This window comes from Pseudophryne corroboree, assembly GCF_028390025.1.
Source record: "Pseudophryne corroboree isolate aPseCor3 chromosome 3 unlocalized genomic scaffold, aPseCor3.hap2 SUPER_3_unloc_4, whole genome shotgun sequence".
In the NCBI taxonomy this organism is placed as follows: Eukaryota; Metazoa; Chordata; class Amphibia; order Anura; family Myobatrachidae; genus Pseudophryne; species Pseudophryne corroboree.
In genome coordinates this window covers 3765251-3783885 of record NW_026967530.1, presented here as the reverse complement: position 1 = coordinate 3783885, position 18635 = coordinate 3765251, and the positions used below count along the sequence as shown (strand labels likewise).

Here is an 18635-nt window from a genome sequence, read left to right as displayed (position 1 = left end):
TCCAGAAGTGTTTCATCTTCTCGTGGGGCCTTCCAGATGTGGACCTGATGGCGTCACAACACAGTCACAAGGTTCCGGTCTTCAGAGCAAGGACAAGGGATCCTCAAGCAGCGTTCGTGGATGCTCTGTCAATCCCATGGAACTTTCGGCTGCCGTATGTGTTCCCTCCGGTGTCATTACTGCCCAGAGTAATACGGAAGTTCAAGTAAGAAGGAGGAAACCTACTTCTATTCGCTCCAGCGTGGCCCAGGCGGCACTGGTTCTCTGATCTACAGGGCCTCTCGCTAGATCATCACCTTCTACTTCCACAACAACCGGACCTTCTCGTTCAAGGCCCTTGTGTTTACCAGGACTTGGTCCGTCTGGCTTTGACGGCATGGATCTTGAAGCTTCCATCCTGAGGGCCAAGGGTTTTTCTGAGGCGGTCGTTCAAACTATGTGCAAGTCCCGTAAGCCAGCTTCTGCTCGGATTTCCCATAGGCTCTGGAATGCTTACTTTACTTGGTGTGTGTCTCACAATCATGACGTTTTCAAGTTCAGTACGGCCAAACTATTGGCCTTCCTACAACAGGGCCTGGACTTAGGCCTTCGTCTGGCCTCCCTCAAGGTTCACATTTCTGCCTTGTCGGCTTGGTTTCAGAGAAAGATTGCTGCCCTGCCTGATGTTCATACTTTCACTCAGGGCGTGTGGCGGATTCAGCCTCCTTATGTGCTATCTGTGGCCCCTTGGGATCTGTCGGTGGTTTTGGAGGCCTTGCAAGAGACTCTGTTTGAACCTCTTGCCTCTGCTGACCTTAAGTGTCTTTCCCTTAAGGTGCTATTCTTTCTGGCTATTGCTTCAGCTAGAAGGGTCTCGGACTTGGGTGCCTTATCCTGTAAGTCTCCCCATTTGATTTTTCACTGTGACAGGACGGTTCTTAGAACGCGCCTAGGTTATTTACCCAAGGTGGTGTCTTCCTTCCACCTTAACCAGGAGATTGTGGTTCCGGCATTTAATTCTCCTGAATTGTCTTCCAAAGAGCGATCTTTGGATGTGGTACAGGCTCTCCATATCTATGTAAAGAGAACCGTCTCCCTTAGGAAGACTGATTCTCTTTCTGTACTGTTTGGTTTTCACAAACGTGGCTGGCCTGCTTCCAAGCAGACACTGGCCAGATGGATTAGAATGGTGATTGCACATGCTTATGTACAGGCTGGTCGTCCGGCTCCTGCTACCATCAAAGCCCATTCTACTCGGTTGGTTGGACCTTCATGGGCGGCCCACCGTGGTGCAACCCTTGAAAAATTGTGCAAGGCGGCTACGTTGTCTTCAGTGAACACATTCATAAGGTTCTGTGCCTTTAATACATCCGTTTCCCAGTATGCTTCCTTTGGACGCCGGGTTCTTGTGCCCGCTACAGTGCGTCCCCTCCCATAAGGAACTGCTTTAGGACATCCCCGATGTTATTCCCTGTGGAGCCCAGTGTACCCTGCAGCAGAAAACAAGATTTATGGTAAGAACTTACCTTTGTTAAATCTCTTTCTGCGAGGTACACTGGGCTTAACAAGGCGCCCGCCCTGACGCACTTAGCTTCTTTGGGTTGGTGTGGAATTAGCTGCTGACACCCTCTCCTGTGGTGAGTATGTGGTGTAATTGGCTACGAGCGATTGTCGTCTCTAGTACCTGCTACTGCATTGGGCTGGGTAACGAAAACGGAGCTCCTGTGCACGGAGGCGGAGTTATAGAGGAGGCGGCGCTGTGCATCTTGGGAACAGTAAAAGCTTTGAGCCTGCTGGTGCCTCGGAACAAGATCCTACTCTACACCCCGATGTTGATCCTTGTGGAGCCCAGTGTACCTCGCAGAAAGATATTTAACAACGGTATGTTCTTAACATAAATGTTGTTGTTTTTTTTAGGTAGAACATTTGTCTGATATTAAAACAGAATATATAAAGGGAGAAGAAGAGACGTATGTGACTGATATAAAGGCAGAAGATATAGAGGGAGAAGAAGAGACGTATGTGACTGATATAAAGGCAGAAGATATAGAGGGAGAAGAAGAGACGTATGTGACTGATATAAAGGCAGAAGATATAGAGGGAGAAGAAGAGACATATGTGACTGATATAAAGGCAGAAGATATAGAGGGAGAAGAAGAGACGTATGTGACTGATATAAAGTCAGAAGATATAGAGGGAGAGGAGACATATGTGACTGATATAAAGGCAGAAGATATAGAGGAAGAAGAAGAGACGTATGTGACTGATATAAAGGCAGAAGATATAGAGGGAGAAGAAGAGACGTATGTGACTGATATAAAGGCTGAAGATATGGAGGGAGAAGAAGAGACGTATGTGACTGATATAAAGGCAGAAGATACAGAGGGAGAAGAAGAGACGTGTGTGACTGATATAAAGGCAGAAGATATAGAGGGAGAAGAAGAGACGTATGTGACTGATATAAAGGCAGAAGATATAGAGGGAGAAGAAGAGACGTATGTGACTGATATAAAGGCAGAAGATATAGAGGGAGAAGAAGAGACGTATGTGACTGATATAAAGGCAGAAGATATAGAGGGAGAAGAAGAGACGTATGTGACTGATATAAAGGCAGAAGATATAGAGGGAGAAGAAGAGATGTATGTGACTGATATAAAGGCAGAAGATATAGAGGGAGAAGAAGAGACGTATGTGACTGATATAAAGGCCGAAGATATAGAGGGAGAAGAAGAGACGTATGTGACTGATATAAAGGCAGAAGATATAGAGGGAGAAGAAGAGACGTATGTGACTGATATAAAGGCAGAAGATATAGAGGGAGAAGAGACGTATGTGACTGATATAAAGGCAGAAGATACAGAGGGAGAAGAAGAGATGTATGTGACTGATATAAAGGCAGAAGATATAGAGGGAGAAGAAGAGACGTATGTGACTGATATAAAGGCAGAAGATACAGAGGGAGAAGAGACGTATGTGACTGATATAAAGGCAGAAGATACAGAGGGAGAAGAAGAGACGTATGTGACTGATATAAAGGCAGAAGATATAGAGGGAGAAGAAGAGATGTATGTGATTGATATAAAGGCAGAAGATATAGAGGGAGAAGAGACGTATGTGACTGATATAAAGGCAGAAGATATAGAGGAAGAAGAAGAGACGTATGTGACTGATATGAAGGCAGAAGATATAGAGGGAGAAGAAGAGACGTATGTGACTGATATGAAGACAGAAGATATAGAGGGAGAAGAAGAGACGTATGTGACTGATATAAAGGCAGAAGATATAGAGGGAGAAGAAGAGATGTATGTGACTGATATGAAGGCAGAAGATATAGAGGGAGAAGAAGAGACGTATGTGACTGATATAAAGGCAGAAGATATAGAGGGAGAAGAAGAGACGTATGTGACTGATATGAAGACAGAAGATATAGAGGGAGAAGAAGAGACGTATGTGACTGATATAAAGGCAGAAGATATAGAGGGAGAAGAAGAGACGTATGTGAGGGGTGATCAGCAGTGTAAGGAGGAGGAGATCCCTACAGATATCGGCACAGGTGAGTAATAAACACTTATTACAGAAAATAGTCACATATTCTCCTTGCTCAGTCACTACAGCAATCTCTTATCCTACACCCTCCTCTGTCAGTACAGACTATTGAGGGAAATGTATCTGCCTAGTGGGGGAGTCAGGAGCCTTCAGCCCCTATTATACTCCTGCTCTCCCCTCACATCATTTCACTGTGTTACCAGCCCTGAGATCTGACCTGTCTCCTCCCCACACTCTCTGGTGTATCTCATACATCAGGAGCCATCAGCCCCTATTATACTCCTGCTCTCCCCTCACATCATGTCACTGTGTGTTACCAGCCCAGAGATCTGACCAGTCTCCTCCCCACACTCTCTGGTATATCTCATACATCAGGAGACATCAGTCCCTATTATACTCCTGCTCTCCCCCTCACATCATGTCACTGTGTGTTACCAGCCCAGAGATCTGACCAGTCTCCTCCCACACTCTCTGGTGTATCTCATACATCAGGAGACATCAGCCCCTATTATACACCTGCTCTCCGGCTAATGAACGGCTCCTGTTACTGAGTTGGCAGCATCTGAGTCTTGCTACCGTCGCCTTAGGTATATAATACATTTATAGAGCTTGTGTATGGGAACCAGCATTGAGGATCCTGCACCTTCCCTGCTGATTACCTGTCCCCTGGCACTTGGATGACGGCCTTCTCTGGCTTCTGATCCATGGCCTTAAGGGCACACCAATGGTTCCTAATGGAAGTATCTTCACGTTCACGTCTAAGGAGGACAGGGCATCTTGCATAATTCTGGTGCCTTCAGCATCCATTAATATATAATCCTGCAATCTCCAAGGTGGTAAAGGAGGAGTAGCGGGAAAAGGCGACCAGGACCCTATCAGAGGGGTGTGATCAGACCATGAAATTGCTGTCAGTAGAAAAATTCAAGCGACCAGGTTCTGGTACACAATGTGATAAATATGGAGACTGACACAGGACATATTAAAAAGTATAATCATTTATTTCTGCAACAGGATACATTGGTTTCCCCAGGGAAAACATCGGGGTGTAGAGTGTATCTTGTTCCAGAGGCACCAAAGGCTTAAGCTTTAGGCTGTCCCAGGATGCATTGGGGCCTCCTCTATAACCCCGCCTTCAGGCACTGAGAGCTCAGTTTTGAGTTGGCGCCTGCAGCAGCAGGTCACTAACAGGAGAGCTGCGCTGGGCAGCCCTGAAAAGCTTTTCTAAGAAGATTTCTTCAACTGGGCTGTCAGCGCTGTATGTCATGGTGACACTTCAGCGCTGCAGCTCCATCACCTCCCAAGTGGCGTCGCATACTCCCGCAGCCTGTTCCCGGGTACTTGTGGTGGAGACGCTCCGGCTTTAGGCACACGGTCGTAGACCGCTCTCCTGGATCACGTGGCTGCTATGGGGAAGAGGTAAGAGGGTCCCCCAGGCGGGACCCACAATTAAATCGCGTTCCATCCGCGACCTAGGGAGACGGGTCGCATGCTGGCGTGAACACTGTCACCGAGCAGGCACCCCACTAGACCGCCAGGGCGTAAGAGTACAGGTCGGGTGTATTAACGCCCCATTTAATAAGGCTCTGTAGTACCGGTGGTGGAAGTCCAGCATAGGGGAACCGGTGCTTGACCTGTAGCCCTCACTAGGCCCAGGGCGCCATCTCCACATAGATTTCCCACCCTGGAGCTGTCTCACACTCTCCCTCACTCCCTGACTGAGACGCTGGGCGCCATATTCTAAGTATAGGCTGCGGATGGTCTCCTGGACTGCAGGGCAAGGTCTCCCTTGTAAAGCCGCTTGTATACAGCGCTGTGACTTTACAAACACTTGAGTATTCTACATGTCTCTATACAGACAGCGTTACTTAAGAAAGAGTATACCTATTACAGGATATCTTGTGCGAGTATTCTGATATATGTGTGTGTATTTATATATGTATGTGTATGTATTTCAGTGCAGTTTTATTATCATAATTTCTCTTACGTCCTAGAGGATGCTGGGGACTCCCTAAGGACCATGGGGTATAGATGGGCTCCGCAGGAGACATGGACACCTATAAAGAACTTTAGAATGGGTGTGCACTGGCTCCTCCCTCTATGCCCCTCCTCCAGACCTCAGTTAGATCCTGTGCCCAGAGGAGACTGGGTGCATTACAGGGAGCTCTCCTGAGTTTCTCTGTAAAAATAATTTTGTTAGGTTTTTTATTTTCAGGGAGCACTGCTGGCAACAGGCTCCCTGCATCGTGGGACTGAGGGGAGAGAACCAGACCTACTTAACTGATAGGCTCTGCTTCTTAGTCTACTGGACCATTAGCTTCAGAGGGTCGGAATACAGGTCTCATCCTCGTCGTTCGTCCCGGAGCCGCGCCGACGTCCCCCTCCCAGAGCCGGAAGATAGAAGCTGGGTGAGTATGGGAAGAAAGAAGACTTCAAAGTCGGCAGAAGACTTCAGATCTTCAGTTAGGTACACGCGCGGCGGTAACGCTGCGCGCCATTGCTCCCATCACACACACACACACACACACACACACAAGGCACTGTACGGGGTGCCTGGCGCAGGGGGGGCGCCCTGGGCAGCAATTATTATCTCAAAAACAGCACTGGCACAGGTCTCAGATACTGCGGAGGCAGTATGTTATAAAACCCCCGCCAGTATAAAGAAATTGAGCGGGACCGAAGTCCGCCGTTGAGGGGGCGGGGCTTGATCCTCCAGCACTAACCAGCGCCATTTTCTCCACAGCATACTGCAGAGAAGTGCTCCCAGACTCTCCCCTGCTGAACAATAACGGGCAAAAACGAGGGGGGGGCACATTTATTTGGTGCAAATTATATATAAAAAGCGCTGTACAGGCTGGGAATTTGTTTTCAGTATCTAGTGACGCTGGGTGTGTGCTGGCATACTCTTTCTCTGTCTCTCCAAAGGGCCTTATTGTGGGTCAGTCCCCATATTTATTTATCCCAGGGTGTGTGGTGGTGTCAGTACGTGTGTGTCGACATGTCTGAAGCGGAAGGCTTGTCTAGGGAGGATGCAGAGCAGATGGTGGTGGTGTCTCCGTCGGCACAGCAGACACCTGATTGGGTGGACATGTGGAATGTTTTGTTATGCTAATGTGGCTTTATTACAGATTGGACAAAGCAGAGTCCAAAGACAAGCAGGAAATTAACCCATGGCTTTTACTGTGTCCCAGGACCCTTCAGGGTCCCATAAACGTCCCTTTACCCAGTTAGCAGACACTGATACCGACACGGATTCCGACTCCAGTGTCGACCAGGATGATGCAAGGTTGCACCCATGAGTTGCGAAAGTATTCAATATATGATTATTGCAATAAAAGGTGTTTTGCATATCACAGAGGACCCCTCTGTCCCTGACACGAGGGTGCACATGTTTAAGAAAAGTAACCTAACTCATCTCATGAGCTGACCGTTTTATTAAAAAAAAAAACTTGGGAGACTCCTGACATTAGACTGCAGGTTCCCAAGGGAATTATTATGGCGTATCCTTTCCCCTCAGAGGACAGGTTACGACGGGAATCCTCGCCCACGCTGGACAAGGCCTTAACGCGCTGGTCCAAAAAGGTAGCATTACCGTCCCCTGATACGGCGGCCCTATAGGATGCTGCGGATCATAGGCAGGAATCTACCTTAAAATCAATTTATGCGACTACGGGAGCCCTATTTAGACCTGCAGTAGCGTCGGCATGGGTGGGTAGCGCAATTACAGCTTGGGCTGATAACTTGTCTTATGACGTTGACACCCTAGATAAAGATAGTATGGTGTTGACCTTGGGTCACATCAAGGACGCAGCACTATATATGAGAGAGGCTGCAAGAGATATTGGGCTTTTGGGTTCAAGAGCTAATGCCATGGCAGTTTCTGCTAGTAGGTCCCTGTGGACCCGTCAATGGACAGGTGATGCTGGCTCAATGTGTCATATGGAGGCTTTACCTCGCAAGGGTGAAGTTTTATTTGGGGAGGGCCTCGCGGACCTGGTTTTCACAGCTACTGCGGGTAAGTCGTCTTTTTTGCCTTACGTTCCCCCACAGCAAAAGGTATCACCCTAATAACAGATGCAGTCCTTTCGGTTGCGTAAGTTCAGAAGGGGCCGTGGCTTTCTTTCCTCGCCAGAGGTAGAGGGAATAGAACACCGGCTACGGCTAGTTCACAGGAAAAATGTCCTCCCTGGCCTCTACCAAATTCATCAAAGAGGGGCTTCTACACCGATTTTCAAATCGGCCTTGCCAGCTACTTCCCCGGAGAGGAAAATAGTTTTGGCTGCCACACTAAAGCTGTGTCAACAGCAAGTGATTATCATGGTTCCCCTAGTGCAACAGGGAAAAGGGTTTTATTCAATCCTGTTTGTGGTCCCAAAGCCGGATGGCTCGGTCAGACCAATTCTGAATCTAAAAACTCTAAACCTATATTTAAAGAGGTTCAAATTCAAGATGGAATCTCTCGAGGCAAGGATATCCAGCCTGGAAAGGGGGGGATTTTATGGTGTCACTAGACATAAAGGATGCATACCTTCATGTCCCCATATATCCTCCTCATCGGGTGTACCTAAGATTCGCTGTACGGGATTGTCATTACCAGTTTCAGACGTTGCCGTTTGGGCTTTGCACGGCCCCGAGAGTTTTCACCAAGGTAATGGCGGAAATGATGGTGCTCCTGCGCAAGCAAGGGGTCACAAGTATCACATACTTGGACGATCTCCTGATAAATGCGAGTTTATTAAAGACCGTGTCTCTCTCCCTGAGAGTACTACAACAGCACAGCTGGATTCTAAATCTACCTAAGTCGCAGTTGGTTCCGACGACTCGGCTGTCTTCTTTGGGCATGATTCTGGATACGGGAAAACAAAGGTGTTTTTCTCCCGGTAGAAAAAGCCCAGGAACTCCAGAACATGATCAAAGACCTGTTAAAGCCAAAAAGAGTGTCAGTCCATCAATACACTCAAGTATTGGGAAAGATGGTGGCGGCCTACGAGGCCATTCCATTCAGCGGTTCCATGCAAGGACTTTTCAGTGGGACCTTCTGGACAAGTGGTCAGGGTCCCATCTGCAGATACATCGGAAGATACCCTGTCCCCCAGGGCCAGTCTCTCTCTCTCTCTCTCTCTCTCTTTCCTGTGGTGGCTCCAGAGTACTCCCCTTCTAGAGGGTCGCAGGTTCGGCATTCAAGATTGGGTTCTTGTGACCACGGACGTGAGCCTCCGAGGATGGGGAGCAGTCACAGGGAAACAATTTTCAGGGAATATGGTCAAGCCAGGAGGCTGGTCTACACATCAATATGCTGGAATTAAGGGCCATATACAACGGCCTCCGACAGGCGGAGAATCTTCTTCGCAACCTACCTGTTCTGTTACAGTCAGACGTCACAGCCGGGGCGCATGTAAACCGCCAGGGCGGGACAAGAAGCAGAACAGCAATGGCAGAAGCCACCAGGATTCTTCGCTGGGCGGAAAATCATGTAAGCGCTCTGACAGCAGTATTCATTCCGGGAGTAGACCACTGGGAAGCAGACTTCCTCAGCAGACACGATCTCCATCCAGGAGAGTGGGGACTTCATCAAGACGTCTTTGCAGAGGTGACAAGTCATTGGGGACTTCCTCAAATAGACATGATGGCGTCACGCCTCAACAGAAAGCTTCGGACGTATTGGTCCAGGTCAAGGGACCCTCAGGCAGTTGCAGTGGACGCCCTGGTGACACCGTGGGTGTTTCAATCAGTCTCTGTGTTCCCTCCACTTCCTCGCATCTCAAGGATATTGAGAATCATAAGACGAACAAGAGTGCAGACAATACTCATTGTTCCAGATTGACCTCGAAGGGCCTGGATTTCAGATCTTCAGGAAATGATCACAGAAGATCCGTGGCCTCTTGCTCTCAGGGAGAACCTGTTACTACAGGGGCCCTGTGTGTTCCAAGACTTACCACGGTTACGTTTGACGGCATGGCGGTTTAACACAAAATCCTAGCTAGGAAAGGTATTCCGAATGAAGTCGTCCCTACTCTTATTATAGCTAGGAAGGAGGTAACGGCGAAACACTATCACCGTATCGGGAGAAAATATGTGTCTTGGTGTGAAGCCAGGAATGCCCTAAGGATGATTCTCAACTGGGTTGTTTACTCCATTTTCTGCAGTCAGGTGTGGATATGGGCCTGAAGTTAGGCTCCATTAAGGTGCAGATTTCGTTTTTATCTATATTTTTTCAGAAGGAATTGGCTTCTCTCCCAGAAGTCCAGACTTTTGTAAAGGAAGTGTGGCTCATCCAACCTCCTTTTGTGCCCCCAGTGGCACCATGGGACCTTAACGTGGTGTTACAGTTCCTTAAATCACACTGATTTGAACCTCTTCAAACAGTTGAATTGAAGTTTCTCACTTGGAAAGTGGTCATGGTATTGGCCTTGGCATCTGCAAGGCAGGTGTCCGAATTGGCGGCTTTGTCTTACAAGAGCCCCTATCTGATTATCCATGCGAATAGAGCAGACTTGAGGACTCGTCCTCATTTTCTGCCTAAGGTGGTTTCATCGTTTCATATGAACCAACCTATTGTGGTGCCTGTGGCAACGGGTGCCTTGGAGGATTCCAAGTCCCTGGAGGTAGTCAGGGCCTTAAAGATTTATATCGCCAGAACGGCTAAGGTTAGGAAAACAGAGGCACTGTTTGTCCTGTATGCAGCCAACAAGGTTGGTGCTCCTGCGTCTAAACAGACTATTGCTCGCTGGATCTGTAACACGATTCCGCAGGCTCATTCTACGGCTGGATTGCCGGTTCCAAAATTCGGTAAAGGCCCATTCCACTAGGAAGGTGGGCTCTTCTTGGGCGGCTGCCCGAGGCGTCTTGGCATTACAGCTTTGCTGAGCTGCTACTTGGTCGGGTTCAAACACTTTTGCAAGATTCTACAAGTTTGATGCCCTGGCTGATGAGGACCTCATGTTTGCTCAATCAGTGCTGCAGAGTCTTCCGCACTCTCCCGCCCGGTCTGGAGCTTTGGTATAATCCCCATGGTCCTTAAGGAGTCCCCAGCATCCTCTAGGACGTAAGAGAAAATAAGATTTTAAACCTTCCGGTAAATCTTTTTCTCCTAGTCCGTAGAGGATGCTGGGCGCCTGTCCCAGCGCGGAAAAATTCTGCATGGCTTGTATATAGTTGTTGCTTACATAAGGGTTATGTTACAGTTGAGATCAGTCTCGGGCTGATGCTGTTGTTCATGCTGTTAACTGGTTTAGTATATACCATGTTGTACGATGTGTATGGTGTGGGCTGGTATGTATCTCGCCCTTAAATTAACAAAAATCCTTTCCTCGTACTGTCAGTCTCCTCTGGGCACAGTCCTGAGGTCTGGAGGAGGGGCATAGAGGGAGGAGACAGTGCACACCCATTCTAAAGTCTTAAAGTGCCCATGTCTCCTGTGGAGCCGTCTATACCCCATGGTCCTTACGGAGTCCCCAGCATCCTCTACGGACTAGGAGAAAAAGATTTACCGGTAGGTTTAAAATCTTATTTTTCTACATTGCAAAAGTAACTGTGTTTGCCTGTATCTGCTGTGTGGTTTCACTTTCAGTGTTTCCCAGATATATCTATCACTTTATTCTGTACCCTAAGGGACGAGGTGCGTCAGGGTCATTTATATAGTGCGTCACAGTATTTACCCATTGCATGTATTCTACTGTGTACTCTGTCACATATTACCAGATTTATTCGCAGGTGTTGTGCACTGGGGACTCAGTCACATACCATTGGATTTATTCGCAGGTATTATACTCTGGCTTCATCGTACTAAACCGCTCTGTTGCTGCATTTAGTATAATGTCTAATAAGAAGGGCAGTAAGTCTGTGGACGCTCCTGCCTCATGCAGAGCATGTGCCAATGATTTACCAGAGGGGGAATCTGTGTATGATGGTCTGTGTACTGTGTCATACATCTCCCAGTCAGTCTGCAGCACCTGTAACCAATCAGGAGCCACCCTGGGCTGCGTTCACAGCCCTACTGGGTACTCTAGTGCACAGGTTCTCAAACTCGATCCTCAGGACCCCAAACAGTTCATGTTTTCCAGGTCTCCTCACAAAATCGCAAGTGAAATAATCAGCTCAACCTGTGGATGTTTTCAAATGTCAGTAATGACTACACCTGTGTTCCTGCTAGGTGACCTGCAAAATGTGAACTGTGTGGGGTCCTGAGGACTGAGTTTAAGAACCACTGCTCTAGTGGAATGCATTGCGACCCCAATGGGACCACCTGTGCCACTGCAGACACAAATTATCCCTATGGTTAATCCGCCTTGGGAGAATTTGTCTAACCAGTTGCAGCAGTTAAATCAATCTTTGGGCAGACACAAATCTACTCCAGGTCACTCCCGTGTCTCTGGGTCATCTAAGCGGGCTGCTTCCTCCTCACAATCCACAAATCTCTCAGATGTTTCATCTGAAAAGGAGGAGGATCATACTGTCCTGTCCGACACTGAATCAGGCGTTTCTGATGAGGATTCTCCATTGCTAGTTGATGTCCCTGACTTAGTGGTTGCTGTTAAGCAGATCCTACAAATCACAGATGAAGAGGATTCCACTAATGTAACTAAGAAAACTGATAGATTTTTAGCCACCTTTTGCCGTTTAAACATATTACCCCATTCTTACTATTGGGTGGACGTCAGGCAGGAGCCTTGGTCTAATCCAGGGAAGAAATTCCCTCTGTCTAAACGGACCAAGGAGGAATCACTACTCCTGATAAACATTCTGGAGTTGCGGACGGTGTTTAATGCTTTATCTCTCGCCCTGCCTCTAGTACAAAACAGGCCTGTTCAAGTACGGTCAGACAATGCCACCACGGTGGCCTACATAAACCATCAAGGCGGCACTCGAAGCCACATGGCAATGATGGAAGTGTCAAAAATCCTTCATTGGGCGGAACGCCATCTGCCAGCAATATCGGCATTGTTCACTTCGGGTGTCCTGACCTGGGAAGCGGACTTCCTCAGTTGCCAGGACGTACACGCCAGAGAGTGGACTCTTCATCCAGAAGTCTTTCAACTACTAGTGGACTTGTGGGGTCTATCAGATGTAGACCTGATAGCATCTCGACAGAATCACAAGGTTCCAGTCTTCCGATCAATGACCTGGAATCCTCAAGCAGCGTTCGTGGACGCACTGGCTATTCCATGGAACTTTTGGCTGCCTTTCGTGTTCCCTCCAGTGTCCCTCCTGCCCAGGGTACTACGGAAGTTCAAGCAAGAAGGAGGAATGCCACTTCTAGTCACTCCAGCGTGGCCCAGACGACATTGGTTTTCAGACTTGCAGGGTCTATCGACAGAGTGTCCTACTCTACTTCCTCAATGCCCAGACCTCCTCGTACAGGGCCCTTGTCTCTACCCTGACCTGGCCAGACTGGCTTTGACGGCGTGGGTCTTGAAGCATCACTCCTGAGGGCCAAAGGATTCTCTGAGGCGGTTATACAAACTATGTTGAAGGCCCGCAAGCCGGCATCTGCCCAGATTTATCATAGGGTCTGGAATTCTTACTTCACCTGGTGTGCTGTTAAGAATTTTGATGCATACAGATTCAGAACTTCCAGAATTCTGGATTTTTTGCACCGAGGCCCGGACTTAGGCCTTTGCCTGGCCTCCCTCAAGGTTCACATATCTGCCTTGTCAGTATAGTTTCAGAGAAATATTGTGTCTACACCTGACGTTCATACATTCACTCAGGGTGTGTTACGGATTCAGCCTCCTTATGTCCCTCCTGTGGCTCCATGGAATCTGTCTGTTGTCCTGAATGCCCTGCAAGAGTCTCCATTTGAACTTCTTGAGTCGGTGGCCCTTAAATGGCTCACGGCCAAGGTCCTGTTTCTACTGGCTATTGCCTCTGCTAGGAGGGTGTCGGACTTAGGCGCATTGTCCTGTCGTCCACCCTTTCTGATATTTCATTGTGACCGGGTAGTTCTATGAACTCGTCCCGGATATTTACCTAAGGTGGTGCCATTGTTTCACCTTAACCAAGAGATTGTGGTTCCAGACTTTCTCTATTCTGAATTGTCCTCCAAAGAGTGGTCTTTGGATGTGGTAAGGGCTCTCTGTATCTACATGGAGAGGACTGCCTTTATCAGGAGGTCAGATACCCTTTTTGTGCTGTTTGGTTTCCACAAACATGGCTGGCCTGCAAATAAGCAAACCTTGGCCAGATGGATTAGAATGGTGATTGCACAAGCTCATGCGCAGGCTGGACTCCCAGCTCCTGCTGCTATTAAAGTCCATTCTACTCGGCCTGTTGGACCTTCTTGGGCGGCCCGCCTGCAGAACAAATGTGCAAGGCAGCTACGTGGTCCTCAGAGAACATGTTCATTAGGTTCTATGCCTTTGATACTTCCACCTCCTAGGATGCCTCCTTTGTATGCCAGGTTCTCATACATGCTAAGGCGCGTCCCCTCTCTTGAGGAACTGCTTTAGGACATCCCCGATGTTACCCTGTGGGACACAGTGTACCCTGCTGCAGAAAAGTAGAGTTATGGTAGACCTACCATGGTTAACTTTCTGCGAGGTACACTGGATTCCACAGGGCGCCCACCCTGATGCACTTAGCTTCTTTGGGTTTGTATGGCATTAACCGATGGTCCCTTCTCCTGTCGTCAGAATGTGGTTCTATGTGACTAACATCTGCCTTCTCTCTTGCCTGCTCCTGCATTAGACTGGTTAACAAAACTGAGCTCTCAGTGCCTGGACCAGGGGTTTATAGAGGAGGCCCTAATGCATCCTGGGACAGCCTAAAGCTTTAGCCTGTTGGTGCCTCTCTGGATCAAGATCCACTCTACACCCCAATGTTTCTTTGTGGAACCCAGTGTACCTCGCAGAAAGAGAGTTCACCATGGTAAGTCTACCATAACTCTCCTCTTCTCTGATCCATCAGCTCAAATGACTGATGTTATTGTTCATCTAGAATCTCCAATTCATACGATATGTTCCCCATCCATTGTTTTACATTGATGCTGACATAGGACTTGGCGAGTGACTACATCTCCATTTATACTTCATGGTTAGTTACCAGTACAAGAGAGAGATATATCTAAGTCTTATTATTATAATATTACATTTGTTATTGTGAGTGTTCTCAGGAGGGTGGACACAATGATACAATATTATAAAGCCTTCATTCAAAGTTATGTTTATTATACACACACATTTACAATTAAGTGTCCCAGAGAGTCGTCTTCTATTGTTTACAAGATTAATATTGTTACAGAAAATGTCACATTTCCATAATGTATTTTATTTCCAGCAGATGGACATACAAGCAGGAATATCTCAGAAGGACATCTAATGTTATCCCCAGATTGTGAAATAAAAGATAATGACAGTAGACAGGATTCTCCAGGGGCTAACCCCATTACCCCAAGTATACATCCAGCTCTATCAGCTGATCCCTCTGATCCTGGGAAATGTTCTCCTGATCACTCTAATATTGGTGCATCTGTTACAGCTCTGAGAGTAGATACAGTGTTTCCGTGTTCTATAGATGCCAAATGTTTTACACAGAACACAAAGCCTATTTACCCACAGACAGGTAAGGCAGGTGAGAGGCCATTTCCATGTTCTGAGTGTGAAAAATGTTTTACATACAAAACAACTCTTGATGCACATAAGACAATTCACACAGGTGCATCACCATTTCCATGTTCTGAGTGTAGGAAATGTTTTACCTGGAAATCACAACTTGTTACACATCAGCGAAATCACACAGGTGAGAAGTCATTTCCATGTCCTGAGTGTGGGAAATGTTTTGCACACAACTCAGATCTTGTTAGACATAACAGAAGTCACACAGGTGAGAATCTATTTCCATGTTCTGAGTGTGGGAAATGTTTTACCTGGAAATCAGAACTTGTTAGACATCAGCGAAGTCACACAGGTGAGAAGCCATTTCCATGTTCTGAATGTGGGAAATGTTTTGCACACAAATCTGATCTTGTTCTACATCAGAAAAGTCACACAGGTGAGAAGCTATTTTCTTGCTCTGAGTGTGGGAAATGTTTTACCTTGAAATCACAACTTGTTATACATCAGCGAAGTCACACAGGTGAAAAGCCATTTCCATGTTCTGAGTGTGGGAAATGTTTTGCACAGAAATCAAAACTTGTTAGTCATAAGAGAAGTCACACAGGTGAGAGGCCATTTCCATGTTCTGAGTGTGGGAAATGTTTTGCACGGAAATCAGATCTTGTTATACATCAGAGAACTCACACAGGTGAGAAGCTATTTTCTTGCTCTGAGTGCAGGAAATGTTTTACCTGGAAATCACATCTTGTTACACATCAGCGAAGTCACACAGGTGAAAAGCCATTTCAGTGTTCTGAGTGTGGGAAATGTTTTGCACACAAATCAGATCTTGTTCTACATCAGAGAAGTCACACAGGTGAGAAGCCATTTCCATGTTCTGAGTGTGGGAAATGTTTTGCACGGAAATCAGATCTTGTTAAACATCAGAGAACTCACACAGGTGAGAAGCCATTTCCATGTTTTACGTGTGGGAAATGTTTTACACACAAATCAGATCTTGTTATACATCAGAGAAGTCACACAGGTGAGAAACCATTTTCTTGCTCTGCGTGTGGGAAATGTGTTACACGGAAATCATATCTTATTACACATCAGCGAAGTCACACGGGTGAGAAGCCATTTTCTTGCTCTGCGTGTGGGAAATGTTTTACACAGAAATCCCATCTTGTTAAACATCAGCTAAGTCAAGGTAAGAGGCCATTTCCATTTTCTGAGTGTGGGAAATGTTTTACCCAGAAATCACAACTTGTTACACATCAGAGAACTTACACAGGTGAGAAGCCATTTCCATGTTCTGAGTGTGGGAAATGTTTTGCATACAAATCAGATTTTGTTATACATCAGAGAAGTCACACAGGTGAGAAGCCATTTTCTTGCTCTGTGTGTGGGAAATGTTTTGCACGCAAATCAGTTCTTGTTACACATCAGAGAAGTCACACAGGTGAGAAGCCATTTTCTTGCTCTGAGTGTGGGAAATGTTTTGCACACAAATCACATCTTGTTACACATCAGAGAAGTCACACAGGTGAGAGGCTATTTTCTTGCTCTGAGTGTGGGAAATGTTTTGCACAGAAATCCTATCTTGTTAAACATCAGCGAACTCACAAAGGTGAGAGGCCATTTCCATGTTCTGAGTGTGAGAAAAGTTTTGCACAGAAATCCTATCTTGTTAGACATCAGACAAGTCACAGGTGAGAAGCCATTTCCATACTCGGTGAGAAATAAATTAGCTCTTGTTGCACACAATAGACATCACTCAGGTGAGGAACCATTTTAGTCTGGAGTATACTTCTCATTGCCATGTAATGTTCCTCAAGGTTCTTATCCTATCTCCTATGCTTTTTACAATATACATGCTATTGCAGGGTGAAATAAACAGATGTCATGCCCTCATCTACCACTGCTATGCAGATGACCTGTCTTTTGCTCCGGGTACTGAGAACCCAATATCAATCCTAAATGTCTAGCTGAGCTCCAGGTGTGGGAGATGCCAGTTCGCTGTGATTCAGTCCTGGTGAAACAGGTCCTTATGATAGAAGCTCAACAACAAAGGGCAGGTCTACAGCTCAGCTTTACCTACCAACCAGACACACTTGGGGGTTCAGAGTTACAAAATGCAGATCATGTGCGGAATCTTTGTGTCCTGCATTGTGGAGTGACACTTAGACATCAGGTATCCGCCACAATCAGATCCTCATCTGAGGAACATAGCCAGATTCCAGCACTTATTTCCCTCAGAAGATCTATCTACAGTCATACATGCACTTGTAGCATCACACATAGATTACTGCAATGTCCTCTACCTGGGTCTCCCAGCAAAAGAATTGCAGAGCTTGTACAGAATGCAGCAGCCAGGCTGTTACCTAACCAGCCCGTTCCTGCCACATAACACCCATTCTCTGCTCCCTTCACCGGCTGCCTGTAAGATGGTGAATCTATTACATAATCTTACTGACTCTCCCAGCCCTACATGACCAGGGTCCATGGTACCAGAAGCAGCTTCTGCCTCCTTACTGCCCTGGTTACTTCCATCTGCAGATGAAGACTGTTACCAGCAGTACCAAGATTCTCCAAGCAGTGCTGAGATGTCAGGGGGGAGACAGGGTGGGTGGCAGTAGTGGGGGGAGACAGGGTGGGTGGCACTATTGCTGTAGTGGGGGCTGCTAGAGACAATCTGTGGGTAATTTTGTCCCCAAGTAGCACTGTGTTTACAGGGAGTCAGGGTGGGTGGCAGTAGTGTGGGGGGGGGGGAGACAGGGTGGTGGCAGTAGTGGAGGGTAGACAGGGCGATGGCAGTAGGGGGGAGACAGGGAGGGTGGCAGTAGTGGGGGGAGACAGGGTGGGTGGCAGTAGTGGGGGGTAGACAGGGCGGGTGGCCACAGTGCAGTACCAGGGGCCGCTGGGGGCAGTAAAGAGGTGTATGGGTCCCACACAGAACCAGTTGATAATTAGACTTAATGATTATTCTTCCTTATTTCTAATGAATCCCTTGTATGTGTTACTGTTATTTGTTGTGTCAGCCTTTATGTGTGTTCTGTGTAATAATCCTGAAAGTAGTGCTGCTACCGATCTCATATCATTTGTAGTAACTTGGAAAAGATGAGATATGAGGTGCACTCTGGAAGCTTATAGGGGGTTAATCAGAGATGAACGCAGATGTGACATCACGCAGCCCCCCGGAAGATGGTACCGGCCTGTGTTAGCCCCTCAGGGATGTGTGTGTCGGCACGGATGCTGCCACCACCAGTAAACTGCTGCGGGCCACTATCGCGGCTGGGTCTGAATGACCCCCATAGGCTGTTGTGCATTGAGTATTTTTTAAGTTTCAAATATGGCCAAAATGTGTGTACTAAAGATATGAAATAAAGTAGTTTAAAAGGAAAAGATTTCCGGTGCCATTTTGACAGCTCATTTAAATAGTGGGATGATATTACCGGGGGTGGGGGGTGGGAAGGGAACGTATCTTTCCATGTAAATAGTTTTATCATTTGTTGGTTTTAAATAAATTATGTTTGTTTAAAGGTTCTGTGTTTTTCTCCTACGTCCTAGAGGATGCTGGGG

At 47.0% G+C, this 18635-nt stretch overlaps 1 protein-coding gene across 2 annotated transcripts in view; it reads left to right on the top strand.

Moving 5' to 3' along the window:
• Positions 1-17679, top strand: part of LOC134984182 (oocyte zinc finger protein XlCOF7.1-like) — a 36624-nt gene extending 18945 nt beyond the window's left edge. The window contains exons 4-5 of one of the 2 annotated variants that reach the window (XM_063949809.1): positions 1901-3532; positions 14800-17679. In XM_063949809.1, coding sequence (XP_063805879.1) covers positions 1901-3532; positions 14800-16769 — 3602 coding nt within the window. In that variant the 3' untranslated portion in view covers positions 16770-17679. Of the gene's footprint in view, positions 1-1900; positions 3533-14796 lie in introns of both variants that reach the window. The other variant, XM_063949808.1, reaches the window with a different exon arrangement.
• Positions 17680-18635: the final 956 nt, after the last annotated feature.